This window comes from Octopus sinensis, linkage group LG25 (assembly GCF_006345805.1).
Source record: "Octopus sinensis linkage group LG25, ASM634580v1, whole genome shotgun sequence".
Taxonomy (NCBI): Eukaryota; Metazoa; Mollusca; class Cephalopoda; order Octopoda; family Octopodidae; genus Octopus; species Octopus sinensis.
In genome coordinates, this window is record NC_043021.1 from 23819441 (window position 1) to 23839440 (window position 20000).

The 20000-nt window shown below is 36.3% G+C and overlaps 1 protein-coding gene across 1 annotated transcript in view; it reads right to left on the reverse strand.

Annotated features, from left to right (window-relative positions):
* Positions 1-104: 104 nt before the first annotated feature.
* LOC118767950 overlaps positions 105-20000 on the reverse strand; it is a 57294-nt gene continuing 37398 nt past the window's right edge. The window contains exons 2-4 of the mRNA XM_036513439.1: positions 12308-12468; positions 6859-7085; positions 105-198 (exon numbers count right to left, since the gene is read on the reverse strand). Coding sequence (XP_036369332.1) covers positions 105-198; positions 6859-7085; positions 12308-12468 — 482 coding nt within the window. The remainder of the gene's footprint in view (positions 199-6858; positions 7086-12307; positions 12469-20000) is intronic.

Genomic DNA, 20000 nt, shown 5'->3' on the forward strand with positions numbered 1-20000 from the left:
TCAAAATCTAAAAACCAATACAAACAATTTTAAGCAATCTTTGAGCAAAAAGTTATCCCTGAAACGTAGATAACGTATTGAATACATTCTGTTTAATTCGTCAATTATTGTCCAGTTTTGGCGTTGATCCATGCTGTCAACTTAGGCGCGTTTTCCGAAGTGCATTTTGAAGACATCATACCAAGATTTTTCCATAACCTGCAACGCAAAGGAATAAAGGAATATTAGTGTCTTTCTGTACCACACAGAAGCGAATTAAAACATTTTCTGTTGTTCCTGTTTAGTCCCCAATTCAGTACAAACACTAACAGAAGTGAACTATAATCGGGGACATTTCAGCGGTGAGCTGGCAGAAACGTTAGCACGCCCGGCGAAATGCTTAGCGGTATTTCATCTGCGTTACGTTGTGAGTTCAAATTCCGCCGAGGTCGACTTTGCCTTTCATCCTTTCGGGGTCGATAAATTAAGTACCAGTTACGCACTGGGGTCGATGTAATCGACTTAATACCTATGTCTGTCCTTGTTTGTCCGCTCTGTGTTTAGCCCCTTGTGCGTAATAAAGAAATAGGCGACATTTCAAATATGGCTGCCATGTCCAATTCTCAGCAATAAGGAATCTCCAGGCTACGTTATTGTGTGTAGTTTATTTTTATGACTTGTTTGAACGTTATTAGGAACTTTTGGGTATGAGCTTTTTCGTGTGTGTACAATTCTTTAAATGTTGTAGCTATGGCACAATAAAAGTAAGCATATATATACATATGTGTGTCTGTCTACACATAGACGTATAGATGCCATTATATTCTTTATTATTTTTGTTCCTTCTTTTGCTTTAGAATAGTATACACACCTTATCTATATTTCCTCCTTCCCCACCCCACGATAAAATTGTGCCTTAATGTTGTATGTATTGATATATTTTATAGACATGCATTAGTATTTCTTGTCGTGTGAAAAGTGTTATATGTAAATATTTGTAACCATTTATCAAATGTAGCGTTTGATGGTGTATGTATGTATGCATGTATGTACGCATGCATTCATGTATATATGTATATGTGGATACATGAACTTATGTAATATCTATATATATATATATATATATATATATATATATATACTTATGTAATATATATATATATACGCGAGGGGAAATCAAAAGTTATCTGCACTTTCGTCATAACATATCTTTATTATTGTCACTTCTGCATATGCGTACTTATAGTAGAAACTATTGTGGTCACGTGATCAGAGTTTGAGCTCGATCACGCCATTTTTCTTTCTCGCTTTACAGTGTAAGCATGGCACCAAAAAAGATAAAAGAGCAGTGATCCGATTTCGCTGGAAAAGACGTATACGATAAACAGTGCAAGATAGAATGCTTTGCTGGGCAACAAACCGAAGCCAGCAATTCGCACCAAAGGCCGATGCCTATTGTCGAAGAAAATTTTGTTGCATAACAATGCACGCTGGGACACGACGGCCCAAACCGTTGAAAACATTAACCAATTGGGTTGCGAGTCGCTGGAATACTTGCCCACAACCCAGATTTCGCCCCTTCCAACTAACCTATACTTGGACCGCGCAAAGATGATTTACGAGGTCGATTTCCTATGGATGAAGATGTGAAGGAAGCGGTGCATAAATGGTTCCACAACCAACCGAAAATTTTCTTCTTAGAGGGAATACAGAAGTTTGAGGACCGCTGGACGCAGTGCATCGAAAAGGAAAGAGACTATATAGAAAAATGACGTACTTCTTTATCCACTGCTTTTGGGTAAACACATTGAAAAAGCAAGTGTGCGTATAATTTTTGATTTTCCTTCGTATATATATTTACATGTATGTGTGTGCATGTGTGTATATATTGGGATTAGTTTTCAGTCGATAAGTAACAAATATTAACATCGCAATAAAGTTTTACTCAGTTTTCTTTCATTAATGTACTCATGTATTAATTTACTCCTAACAGGTCCAATTTAAGTGTTTTCTGCCAACTCCTTTCATAATGTTATATCTATTAAATGGCCGTTAGCCTCTGACTTCTGACTCCTGTGGCATGGACCATACCATTAAACCAACCACATAACATACTACCTTCACTATTTTCCACAGTATAATTGAAACATGATGTAAACCGCAGCCTACGGATATATCTCCTGAGATTGACTTTATTTACTTACCACAGGATGAAATACCATGCATTATAATAACATCTTAAAATGAAGTCCTTACTTTTCCTTACCGTGTCTATTACATTATTTAAAAAAAATCTATTTTACTCTATCTTATCATATTTTACCCTACTCAGCTAATCTAACAGAATTTCCCACATGATAGTTTCCTCACATTTGTACTCTCTGAAGAAGCCTTGAGGCTCAACCGTTATCCAATCTCTGTCCAACGTTTGTTCCTCCCTGTAGATCACTGAGGTGATGGGGATGACTTGGAAGATTCTGAGGCCTCATAGTAGAAAGGGCCCTAAGGGATTTGTATCTGTACACTCATCTATTATTATTCATCCATCTCTCTCTCTCTCTCTCTCTATATATATATATATATGTTACGTATTTATTGGCTGATCTCATTCGTTTACTTGTACCACTTAAACATATACTCTTTTTTTTTTTACTTGTTTCAGTCATTTGACTGCGCCATGCTGGAGCACCGCCTTAGTCGAGCAAATCGACCCCGGGACTTATTCTTTGTAAGCCCAGTACTTATTCTATCGGTCTCTTTTGCCGAACCGCTAAGTGACGGGAAGTAAACACACACCATCGGTTGTCAAGCAATGCTAGGGGGACAAACACAGACAACACAAACACATACACACACACACATATATATATATATATATATATATATATATATATATATATATATACATATATACGACAGGCTTCTTTCAGTTTCCGTCTACCAAATCCACTCACAGGCTTTGGTCGGCCCGAGGCTATAGTAAAAGACACTTGCCCAAGGTGCCACGCAGTGGGACTGAACCCGGAACCATGTGGTTGGTAAACAAGCTACTTACCACACAGCCACTCCTGCCCCTATCGGGTACTTTGCATCTGTACAACAACAGCAACTAAATATTGGATTGTAATAATGGAATAAGCAGAAGTGTTTCAAGAGGAAACACCCGAATACCTATCCTACTTAACTACATCATCTATCTCTCTATCTATCTATCTATCTATCTATCTATCTATCTATCTATCTATCTATCTATCTATCTATCTTCCCATCCATCCATCCATCCATCCATCCATCTATCTATCTATCTATCTATCTATCTATCTATCTATCTATCTATCTATCTATCTATCTATCTATCAATCTATCTTCGGTAATTCGCGTAAATGGACATCTATCGAGACCTTTCGAAATCGCTTCTTTACGTATTGACTCTCGAGCCATTATTGTGGAAGCTGGCAACTCTGAGGGGCATCCCGCGAGAACTGGGATGCGGGACGAGCATGTCTGCAGGCGCGGACGACGTCATCGTCATAGTGTCTAGCCACGAGCACATCGAGCAGGTCGGCGAGACACTGAAAAACTACGAAGCGGTGACAGGAGCGAAAATCAACCGGGAAAAGTCAGTGGGCTTGCGACTAGGCACCTGGTGAAGCAAGCCCATGCCGTCCACCAGCGCTTCCGTTGTGGGACGCTGGACCGACGGTTCGGTCGAGTTGCTCGGCGTCTGGTTCGGTCCGGACCTCCAAATGGAGAAGAACTGGAACGAGCTAACGAGTAGGGTGGTCACTCTCGCCCGTCAATGGGCCGAGAGGAAACTGTCCCTAAAAGGTTGGGCGGAGGTAGCGAACACGTACATCGCGTCCGTCATCTGACCGTCGTGCCTTGTCCCGACCCTACCATCACCAAAGTAGAACGCATTCTCTTTCGCTTCTTGTAGAAAGGATGCGTCCCGATGGTCAGGCGATTCATTTGCTGTCAACACCCGTTAAAAGGAGGACTGGGCATGCCGTGGTTGATGATGCGCAGACACGCGTGCCGTCCCGGGTCGACCCTGAGTGACTCCATCACAACCCAAGCATTCTATAGGGGATTAGTGGAGGGGAGGTACGACGACGAGCTCGGGGCAAACCTGGACGTCGACGAGAAATACCTAACCCGCCTGTTCGGGACGACTTTCGGGCCAGGGCCCATGGACAACTTCCAGAGATCCCTGGCCTGGCAGTGCTACCGAGAAGCGCTACCCGTTCGGGATAAGCTCTACAGATACGGCTCGAGAAACACGGGGCCGACCTGCTCGAGATGCGGTCAGAGCGACGAAACCGTTCTGCACGCACTCGTGCAGTGTCCAGCAATTTCCGACCTGTGAGCTTATGTCGAACAACTGCTGTCACGTGTGGGACGAGTCGGTTTATCAGCTGAGTCTATCGTCAATATTGTCACGCCTCCTTCCTTCAAACGGGAAGGAAGAGCTATTTTCATCATCCTTGTGGCTAAGGCGAAAGAATGTATCTGGTGGACGCGTCTGAAAGGATTGGAGACAAACACTTTCCTCTCTGGACAATCTCTCATCAACTTCTTCAAGTACCACTTGAAGAGGAAAGTGAGAGTAGAGAGGCAAGTTTTGTCTAGCGAATGTTTTAAAAAAAGATGGGTGAATGTAGCAAGGATGGCACGTATGAATGACGAAGCCACCTTGAGCATAGTCCTATGAACCCAGAAATTGAAAACAGAGCGTTACCCACTTGCAAACAAATGTGGTAACATATAACAATATTGACCGAGGTTACCGTGGTCTTTTTCGTAGGCTTTTCTTCTCACGGATAAACCTTATCTGCTTCCCCCTTTACACCGTACATCATGACACTGTTTTACACGATCCCTATTGATCGTTTTTTCCTCTTCCCCTTTTTTCCCCTTTTTTCCTCTTTTTTCTTCCTTTTTCTTTTCTTTTGTTTCTTTTCCTTTTTTCTTTTTTTTTCTTTTTTTCTTTTTTCCCTTTTGATCGAAAACCTACGCCACACTTTTTTTTCACGCCCCACAAGAAAAGCTCTACCTTGTAATTTGTCCCATTTGTGTGCAGCCCTGTGTGGACAATAAAGTAACTTATCTATCTATCTATCTATCTATCTATCTATCTATCTATCTGTCTATATGTCTACCTACCTACCTACCTACCTACCTGCCTACCTACCTATCCATCTATCTATCTATCTATCTATCTATCTATCTATCTATCTATCTATCTATCTATCTATCTATCTATCTATTTATCTATCTATCTATCTATCTCGCTTTCTCTGTATCTATCTATCTAGCTGTCTGTCTGCCTGTCTGTCTATCTATCTATTTATCTATCTATCTATCTATCTATCTATCTATCTATCATTTATCTGTCTATCTGTCCACCTATCTATCTATCTATCTATCTATCTATCTATCTATCTATCTATCTATCTATCTATCTATCTATCTGTCTATACCCGCCTGTTCGGGACGACTTTCGGGCCAGGGCCCATGGAACACTTCCAGAGATCCCTGGCCTGGCAGTGCTACCGAGAAGCGCTACCCGTTCGGGATAAGCTCTACAGACACGGCTCGAGAAACACGGGGCCGACCTGCCCGAGATGCGGTCAGAGCGACGAAACCATTCTGCACGCACTCGTGCAGTGTCCAACAATTTCCGACCTGTGGGCTTATGTCGAACAACTGCTGTCACGTGTGGGACGAGTCGGTTTATCAGCTGAGTCTATCGTCAATATTGTCACGCCTCCTTCCTTCAAACGGGAAGGAAGAGCTATTTTCATCATCCTTGTGGCTAAGGCGAAAGAATATATCAGGTGGACGCGTCTGAAAGGATTGGAGACAAACACTTTCCTCTCTGGTCAATCTCTCATCAACTTCTTCAAGTACCACTTGAAAAGGAAAGTGAGAGTAGAGAGGCAAGTTTTGTCTAGCGAATGTTTTAAATAAAGATGGGTGAATGTAGCAAGGATGGCACGTATGAATGACGAAGCCACCTTGAGCATAATCCTATGAACCCAGAAATTGAAAAGTTACCCACTTGCAAACAAATGAGGTAACATATAACAATATTGACCGAGGTTACCGTGGTCTTTTTCGTAGGCTTTTCTTCCCACGGATAAACCTTACTTGCTTTCCCCTTTACACCATATATCTTAACACTGTGATACACGATCCCTATTGATCGGTTTTTTTTCCTCTTCCCCCTTTTTCCCCTTTTTTCTTCTTTTTTCATTTCTCTTTTCTTTTGTTCCTTTTCCTTTTCTTCTTTTTTTTTATTTTTATTTTTATTTTTAAAATTTTTTTTGTTCTTTTCTTCCCTTTTACGATCCCTCTTGATCGAAAACCTACGCCACCCCTTTTTTCTTTTTGTTTCTTTTGTTTTTTGTTTTTTTCATCCCCCAAAAGAAAAGCTCTACTTTGTAACTTGTCCCATCTGTGTGTGGCCCTGTGTTGCCAATAAAGAAACTTATCTATCTATGTATGTATGTATCTATCTATCTATCTCTCTATCTCTCTATCTATCTCTCTATCTTTCTATCTATCTATCTATCTATCTATCTATCTATCTATCTATCTATCTATCTATATCTATTATCTATCTATCTATCTATCTATTTATCTATCTATCTATCTAGCTAGCTAGCTGTCTGTCTGTCTATCTATCTATCTCTCTATCTATCTATCTATCTATCTATCTATTTATCTATCTATCTATCTATCTATCTATCTATCTATCTATCTATCTATCTATCTATGTTTGTTCATTTGTTTTTGACGCAGGACGAAGACGATAACAACAATAACAATAAAAACTACGACAGTAACAACGGAAATAAATGTACGTGAAATACTTACTGTATATAATATTCTTGTTTTGTTTCAGTAACTTTCCGCTCGAACATTTTCCACAACACATGACGATTATCCCAGCCGACTCCGCAAAAATCATTAGAAATGTAACAATGGCGTTGTATATCTTTGACTTTATCGACGACAGTAGTACAATCGATTGTTTCAGCCTTGTAAATTTCAGCCATTTTCGTCATGAAACATTTAATTATTGAATCCATCCAGATTTTCCCCTGTAAAGGTAGGCAAGTTTTCAGTGAAAAATGAAACAGGATTATGAGCGGGATTCTTGTGTTTTTCTTTTCTGATGATTAATAATGATTATTATGGAAACTGATCGTATATATGCTAATCAGCTAATCGTTATTATATTGGGTAAAAGCAGATATGAGACATATATGAATGAAATATTTATTAGAAGAGAGATAGAAATAGATATCTCAGAAAATTTAATGAATATACACACACACACACACACACACACACACACACACATACACACAAACTCACACATATATATCATATATATATTATTCAATCAGTTGTAACATTCATTAGAATCTACTTATCTCAACAATCAGGAAACCACGAAAGGGTCGAGTCCCACACATTATGTATGCGTTCATACAGATACATGCATTTATACGAAAATCTATACACACACACACGTAGGTTATCGATCTAATACAGGTTATTGATCCAGCCTAGGAATAGTCCAATGGTCTGTATAAAAAAAAACAAGTGGAGCTTTAAAATTCACAATATCTGTTTCAGCAGCATTTTGAATAGTTTGATTACTACAATTATATGATGAAAACATCCGCTATCATCAGGTGATTTTAAACATAAGTTGGATGAGAAAATTTTAAAAGATCCGTTTTGTTAAGCCAATAGCAATGCAGAATTGAAGAACCGTTGAAAATTTAAATGACTGTCAGCGATTGACTTACGGCAGAGATTAAAGGCAATAAAATTTTATAGATCGCTCTCATAATTAATTATGCACCTAATGAGGACTAGGATAGGTAATAAATGATGAGAAGAAGACAGAGAAATGAAAAGAAAGAAGGAAGATTATAGAGGAATAAAGGTTTAGAAATTGTCTTTGCAAACTTACCACCGAGAACCAAAGTTCATGATGGCTTCAAAAGATCTGTACCATTCAAGTGATTACCACAGTTGAAGCCTACGTTATCACACACATCAACATAGACTCATACAAATTTAAATATACATATATATATATATATTCATATACATGAATATATGCACCTTAAAATTCATATATACGTAAGTACACAAACGTGTATACATACATACGCATACACATAGACAACCACACCCACACACGTATATAGATACACATACGCAGATATACATACATACACGTTCATATATAAATATATATATATATATCATATATATATAATTGAGATTCAGTTGAATTAGGCATATAAGTTGAAACACCAAGTCAGTGTGGTATTATCCGTACAACTCAAAGTAAAGTGAATAAGATCAAAGTAAGTAACAGGATATCAAGAGGTGATGCAGTACGACTGTTTCAAGCGGTTGCATTTAATTGAACAATGCAATCATTACATCAATTTAAATGCAGAGCTATCCTCAGCTGCATGTATATTATATATATATATATATATATATATATATATATGTAGTTGAGTATAGAAATTCGGGGTGAGTACTTGATAATTATAAGCACCTGTGTATACCGTTTGGTCGTGTAGGTGGTGGAGTAAATTGATCAAAATAAAAACATGATGCGAAGGATTCAGCGGTACGTATGTTTCGGGCCTTTATTAGACAGATTTATAACAATGCATAATGTATGTCTGTGGCCTTCTTCAGCCGCGCACAACAGCTTCCACAAGGACATGTGGACATACTTCAACATCCAAATTTCCTCATTCTACATTGAGAGAAGAAAGAGATGGACGCTTCAATTCTATGCTGCTGCCGCATTATGTCGTACGCGAATGAGAGGATTTGCATCCCCAACCAAGAATTTTTGATGTAACACATGTCCTTGTGGAAGCTGTTGTGCGCGGCTGAAGAAGGCCACAGACATACATTATGCATCGTTATAAATCTGTCTAATAAAGGCCCGAAACATATGTACCGCTGAATCCTTCGCATCATGTTTTTATTTTGATCAATATATATATAAATATATATACACGAAAAAGAAGCACACTCTAAATGATAGAGCAGTTAAATATGTATCTGTTATAGAATCCCCAATGGCTTCGCATCCTCGAAGCGTTAAGCTTCATGGGCGGCTCGCCAAACTGAAATCCTAGATGGTATATCTCTCTCTTCAAACAGGATATAGAAACCCGTTAGGGTCAGTTAAATTACAGGCTAAAATACTGTTTGAGACTTGTCCGCGTTATATCCCTTAGATCAGTTCAGATGGCAAATTTTAGGGACTTAAGTGACGAAAGGGGAACCTCCGCCATAAGGCTGTTTCCAGTTCGTGGGACATTTTCCCTTATTAATAACATTGTGCTATATAAATATATGTGTATGTGTATATCTGTGTGTGTGTATGTATGTGTATGCATGTGTGGATGTACGCTTAATCCATATATATTGGATCAATGAGATACATGTGATCAAAAGTATCCTAGCCCTTCATTTGTTGTGAATATTGGAAACGAGATAAGTGATGTACTTGAGGTTGAATTAATACGATAAGAACTCTCGGACTAACGACATCACATATAAAGTGTACAGTTACAAACCATACCATTAAAGAAGCTTATATATATATTTCACCGCCAACAGATTCAAAATTAGTTACGATAGTTATCCTTATTCGTTCAAAACTCTGCTAGAAATCATGTCTTGATTACCGAAAGTAGAAACATTCCAAATTTCTTTGTGAACTTCGTTGGAATAATTTAGTAACGGTAATAAAAAATCAATGTTCTGTATGCAAAATGAAATACGATTTCAGAGATGATTTCGGCTTGTACAAATAAAATAATTTACAGCTCTAACATATATCCATAGAATAATAATTAATTGTTTACATCTTGTACTAAACTGACAGTGGACTGTGCATCTTTTTGGAGTGGTGACTGTGGAATATAAAGACTTTACATGTATAGAGTTAAATACGTAAAATTTATCTTAAGAATCATATACGAAATACAAGAATATGGAGTCCCTCGCTGAATCCAGTAATGACCCAATATTATATTAAAAGATTTTGAGCGATTATTTTTCCAGAAGCTATTTCTCACTTTCCTTTTCTATCTCACTATCTCTTCCCTCTTTTCTTTTCTCTCTATATATACATACTTATATATATATATATATATATATATATATATATATATATATATATATATATAATATATATATATATATATATATATATATATATATATGTATATATATATATATATATATATATATATATATATATATATATAACAATTGCAGCGTGGAAGGTGTTTATAAGCCATTTAAGAAACACACAAAAGCCGTTCGATTCACTTCAACATTTAAGTTTAATTTGTCAAAATATTTTCGTCGCTAAAATCCGCGACCTGTTCACTGACAAAGTCCGTGGTGCATCTCGGACTTTGTCAGTGAACAGGTCGCGGATTTTAGCGACGAAAATATTTTGACAAATTAAACTTAAATGTTGAAGTGAATCGAACGGCTTTTGTGTGTTTCTTAAATGGCTTATAAACACCTTCCACGTTGCAATTGTTTTCGTTTCAGCACACGATCTCAGATCAAATTACTTGCTATGCGAGTACATCTCCGTAATATATATATATATATATATATATATATATATATATATATATATATATATACATCGTGACGTATATTTGCCATTTAAATATGGCTAACCCCTAAGGGTGGATGCTACTGTAGCTTGTAGCCCCAGGAGGACACCTCCTCCAGCTAGCCATAGACACACTTTCTGTGCCCTATTAGTGTTTGCAAAGGGAAGCCATCCTTCCCGTCTTCAACTTATGATACACACGGACTCGAGTTTCTGAATATTGACCCGTCATCGGCGTGTGACAATCACAGTTGTCGATGAGAAGTCGGTTCCCTTCACAAACACTTATACTTTTCCCTTTGCAAACACTGATAGGGCACAGTAAGTGTGTCTATGGCCAGCTGGAGGAGGTGTCCTCCTGGGGCTACAAACTACAGTAGCATCCACCCTTAGGGGTTAGCCATATTTAAATGGCATATATACGTCACGATGTGTTGTAGCTACTATTTATAACTAGCTCTGAGATTTATTATATATATATATATATATATATATATATATATATATATATATATTATATATATATATATATATATATATCAATTAATATGAAAATATGTATTAATGGAAAACCTCTATAAATGTCTGATGATTGCTCAACATTTTAAAACTGCTGTAATACTTACAATGTTTAATAAAATGATGTAGCGTGAAACGATCGTACCAAATAACCGAAGATATTCTTGTTGCTTATTTTGATTATATATATATATATATTTACATGTATGTATGTATGTGTGTATATACTCACACTCACACACATGTATATATATATATACACAAGGTGATGCACTGGTGATGCATTGGTGAATAGCCAACAGCGTTAGAGAGTATGAATATTTAATTTATAGTTGAGAAAAAGTTAGCTTACTTGGAGGAGTGAAAGCTATCTGACATTGTAAAAGCTGTAAGACGTGACATGAACGGTCTCAACGGCGGCTACTAAGTTGTGAGCTGTGATCAGCTGAAGGGACACATCAGCAGACTTTCTGACTGCGTTCGTACGCCGAAATTTCTCCCACATCTCCAAACAGGGACTGAGATTCAATTTAGACGGCTATCTGAATCTGCTCGAGAATGTGGTAAATCCCTGGCTGGAGGATTTTTTTACTGGAAGCCCATACATGTAGAAACAGGGCTCAGCTCCTTGCCATATCTTCAAGAAGAGTCAGAATTGGTTGTCGGAGACTTTCTGCGTCTTTACCAGCCCTAATTTCTGGGCCTCCTAGTTCTTTACGATTATGATCTCATGGATTACTATGTTCGAGTGCGGTGGAGACAGACGCCACACGCTCTGCGTGCAACTCCAAGGCCTCGTCCATGGCCAAGATGAAGGTGTTCGAAGATCTTCTCAGAGACACAGTGAGGTACGTATGTACCAGATGCTGCAGCCGTCTTAAGGCCTTAGTGAAAGGCGAGGGAGGTTATTTTGAGTAAAGTGTTATTTGCCAGCAATATTCTAGTTGATATTTTTGGATTTTTTAAAAGGTAATTTATTTTTAGATGAGATATTTTGTCTTCTACTTTTATGGAAGCTGTTAAATTTAGCCCAAACACCCTCTACAAACTTTATTCACTCTTTCTCATTCTATTTCTCACGCACAATTCTTTCCACTTAGGAATTTCACTTACTACATCATTCAAAGTTTTTGCCACTGCCACATCTTCTTTACAATGTTTATACGGGTTTTCCATTCCCATGTGTTCTTTATGACAAGGGTACCTCTTATCCAAACACTCGTAAAATCTGCAGTCGATGTTTTCACTATATTTGAGACATTCGGGAGTAACTTCTGAAAAAGAAAGAACAAAAGAAATACAAAGATATTCAACAGGTTGTTGCTGATTCTTTTTATTTATTGCTACGTGGCAGTACCCCAGTATGGCTGCAGTCTAATGATTGAAATCAATAAAAAATAGATTAAAAAACAGCATTCCATCGCCGGCGACGACGAGGGTTCCAGCTGATCCGATCAACGCAACAGCATGCTCTTAAAATTTGCGTGTAAGCGACTAAACACTCCACTGACACGTTTACACTTAACATAGTTCTCAGGGAGATTCAGCGTGACACAGAATGTGATAAGGCTGACACTTCGAAATACAGGTGCTACTAATTTTTTGCTAGCTGAGTAGACTGGACAAGCGTGAGATAAAGTGTCTCGTTCGAGGACATAATGTGTCGCAAGGAATTGAACACATGGAATTGAACTCACCACATTACGATCGCAAGCCGATAACCCTAACCACTAGGCCACGTTCCTCAAACAAGTAAAGTATAATAAATAAAAGATGACATTTTGGAGGTGAGGGCTAATCAATTATTTTATAACTAAGAGGCGAAAACATTATGTGGACGATAGAACATTATGTTAAACGAGAGGAAATAAATATACCTCACTCTTTATATTGGAATTAAAGGTAGGAAGTTGTTCTAAAATATTGATATTTACTTTTTCGACCCGAAAAGGACGAAAGGCAAAGTCGACTTCGGCGGAATTTGAAATCAGAAAGTAAACTAAGATTAATGCTGCTTAGCATATATATATATATATATATATATATATCTATATATATATATATATATATATATATATATATATAAGTAAATAGGCTCTCTTTCTTTTCTGATGAGAAGATTGCATTTTACACCGTTTATTCCTTTGGAATAAAACCAATGTTGTCTTCGAAACATATGTCGAAAGTAAAAGAATATTAATAACATCTTCGTTCAACTCCATTTATTTACTCATACTACACAAATCACTGCACATTAACCCGGAGTTTCTACCTTTGAATAGGTCGCTTCATCCGTGTTACTTGAGTGAATTTTGCTACCCTGGTAACTGTTTATTGAATTTTCCATGTTAACGGTAAACAAGGATAAGTCATTCATCCATTTAAATATATACATATATATATATATATATATATATATCTATATATATATATATATATATATATATATGCATGTATATGTGTGTGGGTGCGTGTGTGTGTATATATTTCAAATTTGTGTAAATGAGTATAGAATAATATATCAGATGAATAAAGTTACAATATGGTCTTGTTTTCGTGTTTAATATTATTGTATTTAAAAACAATTGTTTTGAATGGTGAAGTGTGTAGAACATTAAAAAATATCTAGTAAAATTCATAAAGCTCAATTACTGTTTTCATGCGTTCGTAGTAAAATGACTGACTGTAGTAAATGACTGTTATACTTTTTAAAAGGCTCCGACAAACTGAATTTTTCGAATACAGTTTCCACCAATCAGCATCTTTAACACACTTCAACATTGTAAGCAATTTAAAAAAAATACAATTGTAAAAAACATGAAAATCAGACCATGTAACTTTATTCAACTGATATCTATCTATCTATCTCTGTATATATATATATATATATACCGGGGTTTTCCGAAAATCCACCCATCCATTAGATCGCCCATGGGCGTTTATTTGGATGGGCGATTATTTGTGGTAAAAAATTGAAACAGAGTTAGTGTTCTTGTTTAGACATTCATTTACTCTACCGTGTGTCGATAAATTCAAAGGATTTTTTTTTCCGAAAAATGCAGTCGAAAGAAAATATATCAAAACTTATTCAACAATCATATACCATTACTGAATTAAACAATATTTCTTAAAGAAATACAAATACGATTCTTCTTATAGTAGAAATTCCGTTAACTAAATTTTAAATTTAAAAAGTAGGACCAAGTGTTTATAATACATTTATCACGTTAAAAACCTAACGTAAAAAAATAGAGTAAATAGATAGAAATATGTATTTTATCTGTGAAGATATATTTTAGATTTGAGAATAATCTAAGCAAACTATAGTATATCTGTACTGGAAAAAATATGAATCCAAGTAATCAAAATAACAATACTTAAAATACATCATATACTTAAATAAAGCTAAATTACTATAATTTAATCTATATTAATTAATTAATTAAATTATATATTTATTTATTAATTAAATAAACATCAATTTGATCAAATTATATGTACTAAACCCTATGTATAGACTTATATCTTATATGAACAACGCTGCAGTTACAACCCTGCAATAGTATTTGGTATACATTTCAAAAATATACTCACAAATAATCTAAACTTATTATATAAGTAAATTAATTTATGTCTAGAACTAATATTTCGCTAATTAATAGAATAAACAAAGTACTTATTATTATTATTAAATTCAATTACATATAAAGAAAAAAATTCACTACCTATACTATAATATTTTACGTTACACACTATTTCACAAAACAACCACAAATAATACTTTTAGATTTTAGTTCACATATAATAATTATAATAAGAATAATTAAATAAATGTACGTATCTTAAATTATAATTAACAAATATTATTTTGAGTCACTATATTTTTAAAATGAATTGTTTTTGATCGATTAAAACATGACGAAACACGGGAATTCACGATAAAATCTCGCGAGACTTTTTTGTGAACAAAAGTAATCAAGCGATCCTTGTATGATCGGCAGAGATGATGATGGTTCCTCTTTGAAATATCGGAGTGTAAAATATTGCTTATGCATACAGGGAGAGAAGTTTTCATGCCAAACGTTTAAGATTTTGTCTTTTGATTGAACGATGTTTAGCGTTTCAGTAATGTGAAACTTACATTTGGTACCCCATCCCCTGTATTTTCTGGTTTTAGCAATAATGCTCCATGGGATGTCGCGTGTCCTTTATTTTTGTTCCAAACGTTGTCCCCTTTAATTTCTTGTCTTGTTCGTTTTATATCCTTCTAAACGTTGGATATACAGATTTTACGATGCAGATTACCTTCACACGACGTACAGATTTTACGATGCAATTGCCTTCACACGACGTACTTCATATTACTCCACTAAACACGATACTCCAATAAATACAAACACTCAATGATCTCAACGTCTTCCTACGACTTCTTACGTCTTAACCAATACGCTACTCCTTATAAGAATTCGTTTAGTCCATTCTTCCAATCCAACAAGGGTGTCCATGACTCTCGCCACATCTCTCCCTTGGAGATTTACTTTCCAAGGAAGTTTAACATATTTCCAGTTTAGGCACTACTTCCAACAGTTCTGTTTGTTTCCTATTTCTTTCTTTTGCTGCTTGCCTGGGTTCAACTTGTTGTGGCGTTGGAACATCAAAGGCAACGGATAGCACTTCCAATGGTATCGCTTTCTTTTTTTCCGTATATCTATTTTTTATCTGGTTTAAATGCCTTTTGTGTTCCCATTTTTCACCTCTTATCATATGCGTCATTTTGCCTATTCGCTTCTTTACTACTCCGTCTTCCCGACCTTCTCTTCCATTTATATATTTTTTGAAAAACACCTTGTCACCGATATTAAAATACTTTATTTTCCTTACTGGTAACAGCTTGTCAAAAAATTTATTTTTCGTGTGCAAACATTAGTTCCGCAGGCGATTTGTTTGGACAAGTGTTTGGGTTTGCTGTTATCCTATAAACCCTCAAGAATTGTGTCAATGCTGCGTCATCGTCTAGCTCGTTTCTTGATTTCTGTAATGTTCATTTAAATGTATCCACGAACCGTTCCACTTGCCCGTTTGATCTTAGGTAATATGGTGGTGTAGAGATGTGTTCGGTTGACTCATACGCCGTAAACTGCGTACCATTATCAGTTACTATAGTATCCAGGACACCATATCATGCAAAGAGTTCATGAAAACATTCTGTTCTTACCGTAGAGGTTGGTTTCTTACATCCACATATTTACGGCCACTTAGTAAAACTATCTACTACAATCTGGTATTATGCGCCATCTACTGTTACAGCAACAGCTCTAGGAAGCCTGATCCAGGAACTGTCAGTTTTAGGCGACGGTTGGAATTTTAGCGGTGGTGACTTAGCTGCAAGGTCACAAACTCTGTAGGATTCACCGACTCTTCAATGACACGGTTCATTGTATACCAATATGCATAACATCCCATTAGTGATTATATTCTCGAAATCCATGGATGATCAATATGAAATTCCTTTTAAAAGAGGCTGGCGCTCTACGGCTCTTTGTGCATACATCAACACATTGTCACACAGTGAGAAATGGTTTCGCATTTGTGTTGCGCATATTTTCATTTCTTTTAGCCTTCAGTAATTCCCTTATCTTTATAATGAATTTATCGTTCTTAGATTTTGATTTTATGTCAAGTAATGAAACTGGCATTTCACAAATGACTTTACATGAAACATTTTTAATTTCATTTTCCGCTCGCAAAGCGGAAATCACAGTATCTTCGAATGGTTCCACCGCTTTTTGGAATCAGTCTTAATAGAGAATCTGTATAGCCTAATTTCTTGGATGGTTTGTACTCCATCTTGAAATCATAATTTAATAATATCGTACCTCAAAGTTGTAAACTACAAGCAGTATAAGTAGGAATTCCCTTTTTTCGACCCAAATATCGATAATAACGGTCGGTGATCAATGTGTTGCCGAAAATTTTACCGTCCAAATATCTGTGAAATATTTTTCATGGCAAAAATGATCGCTACAGATTCTTTTCCGATTTGACTACAATTTTTCTCTGCTGATATCAGAAAACGTGAGGCATGAACCACCGCCTTCATGTTACCATCTTTATATTTGTGTAGCAATACTACTCCTATACCGTTCTCAGAACCTTCTGAACCTACAACAATCTCTGCTGCAGAATCGAGATGAGATATAATTTTGGTAATAATTTGCCAGTCCTAAACATGCTTGTAAGGTCGCTATTTTAGCCGGAAGAGGTATATTTTTAATTGCCTTCGACGGATCAAGTCGATGTCCAATGATTTCTTCTAAATATCTTATTTCCAGTAAGAAAAATTCACACTTTTCTTCACACAAGGTAAAGCTGTAATCCTTAATTTTTTTTTAATACATATTTTACGCGCTCGACGTGTTCATCCGTTGATTTTATTTGAATGAGTATATCATCCAGATATGGAATTGCGAATTCACAGTCCGCTAACATTGCATCCATAATCTGTTGAAAAATCGCTGTTGTATTTATGCAGTCCTTTATGTGTGTTGACTGTTAGGTATTTGGAGCATTCATCGTCTACTCTAATTTGTAGGCACGCATCAGAGAGACCCAATTTAGAAAATATCTTTCCACCGTTTAATTTCGCAAAAATATATCCCAGGAGTAAGTAGAGGATAGGGGCACGTTTTAAGACATTCGTTTAAGACAGTGGAAAAATAGGCACACACTCTGATTTTATTATTTTTCTTCTTAATATATACAATTGGTGCTGCCCATTTAGAATATTCCACTTTTTGGTTAACTCCAATTGTTTCTAGTGTCTCCAATTCTTCATTGATTTGCTTCATTGCTGCGAAGGGTTCAGTTCATTTTGGTTTAGATACTGGTATGGCGTTTTTTTTTATTTGAAAATACGCCTTTGTTTTGGTACACAGACATAGTTTATTGGGCAGAACTACAGAGAAAATATTCTTTCTTTTTTCTTTCAATTTGTATGGTGACTTGTTTTTGCTGGAGGAAAAAACATTTATATTTTTACTGAAAAGATTCATGGTGTGTGTTTGTGTATGTGTGGGGGTCCTATGAATTAAATGATTCCATTCCGTAAGTACCGAACAAGTTTGTTGCATTATTTAACAAAAAAAAACTTTTACTTTCGAGGTTGTACCCCGAAATGTAACCTCAGTTTTCATTTCGCTCCAAAAATGTAATTTTTTTCCTTAGACACCTGTCGCAATTACTGAAGTTTCCATTAATGTAGGCTTTCTTATTTTTTTCTATGTGTCAGTGTTAATAATTGTAACTACCCGTTCACATTATTAATTTGTATTTACACAAACTTTCATTTGTGAGCCTCGCCTAGACTTTCTGTTGAGTAAACCTTTCCAGAATTTTTTCGTTCGACCTTTAATCTACAATGTGAGTTCAATGTGGGTTCAAAGTTTTGACGGTTAAACCATTTAAAATTTTTAAAGGGACAGTTATTTTTAAAATGTAGACCTCTGCGTCCATAGCATGTGTTGGGTCTTGACCTTCGTTTTTCTTTTTCCTTATCCGTTACAGGTCGACACATATGTATGTGAGATAATCCTTTTCTTCTATTTTATTTGCGTCATGTCGTAGATTAATAATTCTCTGACAATCCCCTGCCACTACCTGCAAAGTCAAATCCTAGTCCTGTTCTAATTTTGTCCATATCTGGGGGCACGTATCTCTGCATCGTTTTGTAGTTAACCTTCGAAAAAAGATTAGATATTTGAACATGTCCAGAGTTAATTCTTTTAATTTCAATTTTTCGCATTCTCGATTGACGACTCCGGCATAGGTAACAAAATCTTCACCATCTGTTCCTTACTAAATTCAAACACTCCCAGCGAGTATTGAACAGGGAACTTCTCTCACTGAAAATTTTCAATGGAATGTTGTTTCAACGAAGCAAATTTCACGTTTTATTTTGGCAGAATCTATGGTTATAGTGATTTTCATGTTCGGCAGGGAATACGTTTCTTAACAGTAGTCATACTTTTTCATTGTCCGTCCAATTTTTGCATTCCTCCTTGAAAATTTCTTCATATCTTAGGAAATATGCTGGAAAATGTATGCCTTCTTCTGGGTTATAACTGAATTCTGCAGTTGCGTTTGCTACGCCGTCTGGCGAAAACAAATATGAAGTATTTTTGGACTTCAACATTAATTCCAGAAACTGTTGCTATTGTGCCGCTGTAACTGTTGTTGCGGTTGCTGCTGTTGTTGCAACTACACCACGGAGGCTAATAAGTCTTCCATGTCAACTAATTTTTCTTTGATTTTGTATCAAAAGAAAATGTCAACGTCCGACGTAAGCATCGAATAAACTCGTCACCACTTTTATATCCTTCTTTACGTTGGATATACAGATATCTCAAAGCGGGGATAGATGCAATTGTCTTCACACGACGTACTTCAGATTACTCCACTAAACACGACACTCCAATAAATGTAAACTTTCAACGAATCCCTACGCCCTCCACAAACTGACAACGACTCCTACGACTCCTTCTCTCGTCTTAACCAATACGCTACTCTTTATAAAAGTTCGCCTAGTCTCATTCTTTCCATCCCACAGAGACACTCGCCACTACACTTCGCTAAAAATTCTCGCGAGAGTTTATTGTGAATTCCAGTGTTTTTTCATGTTTTAATCCAAAATGGAAACAAATACCATTCCTCGATGTGATCAGCTCGGAACATTGTTAAGATATTAAGGTACTTTCTCAACATAAAACCAATGGTAGACTTAATGCACAAATAAGGAATCTTTATCCAC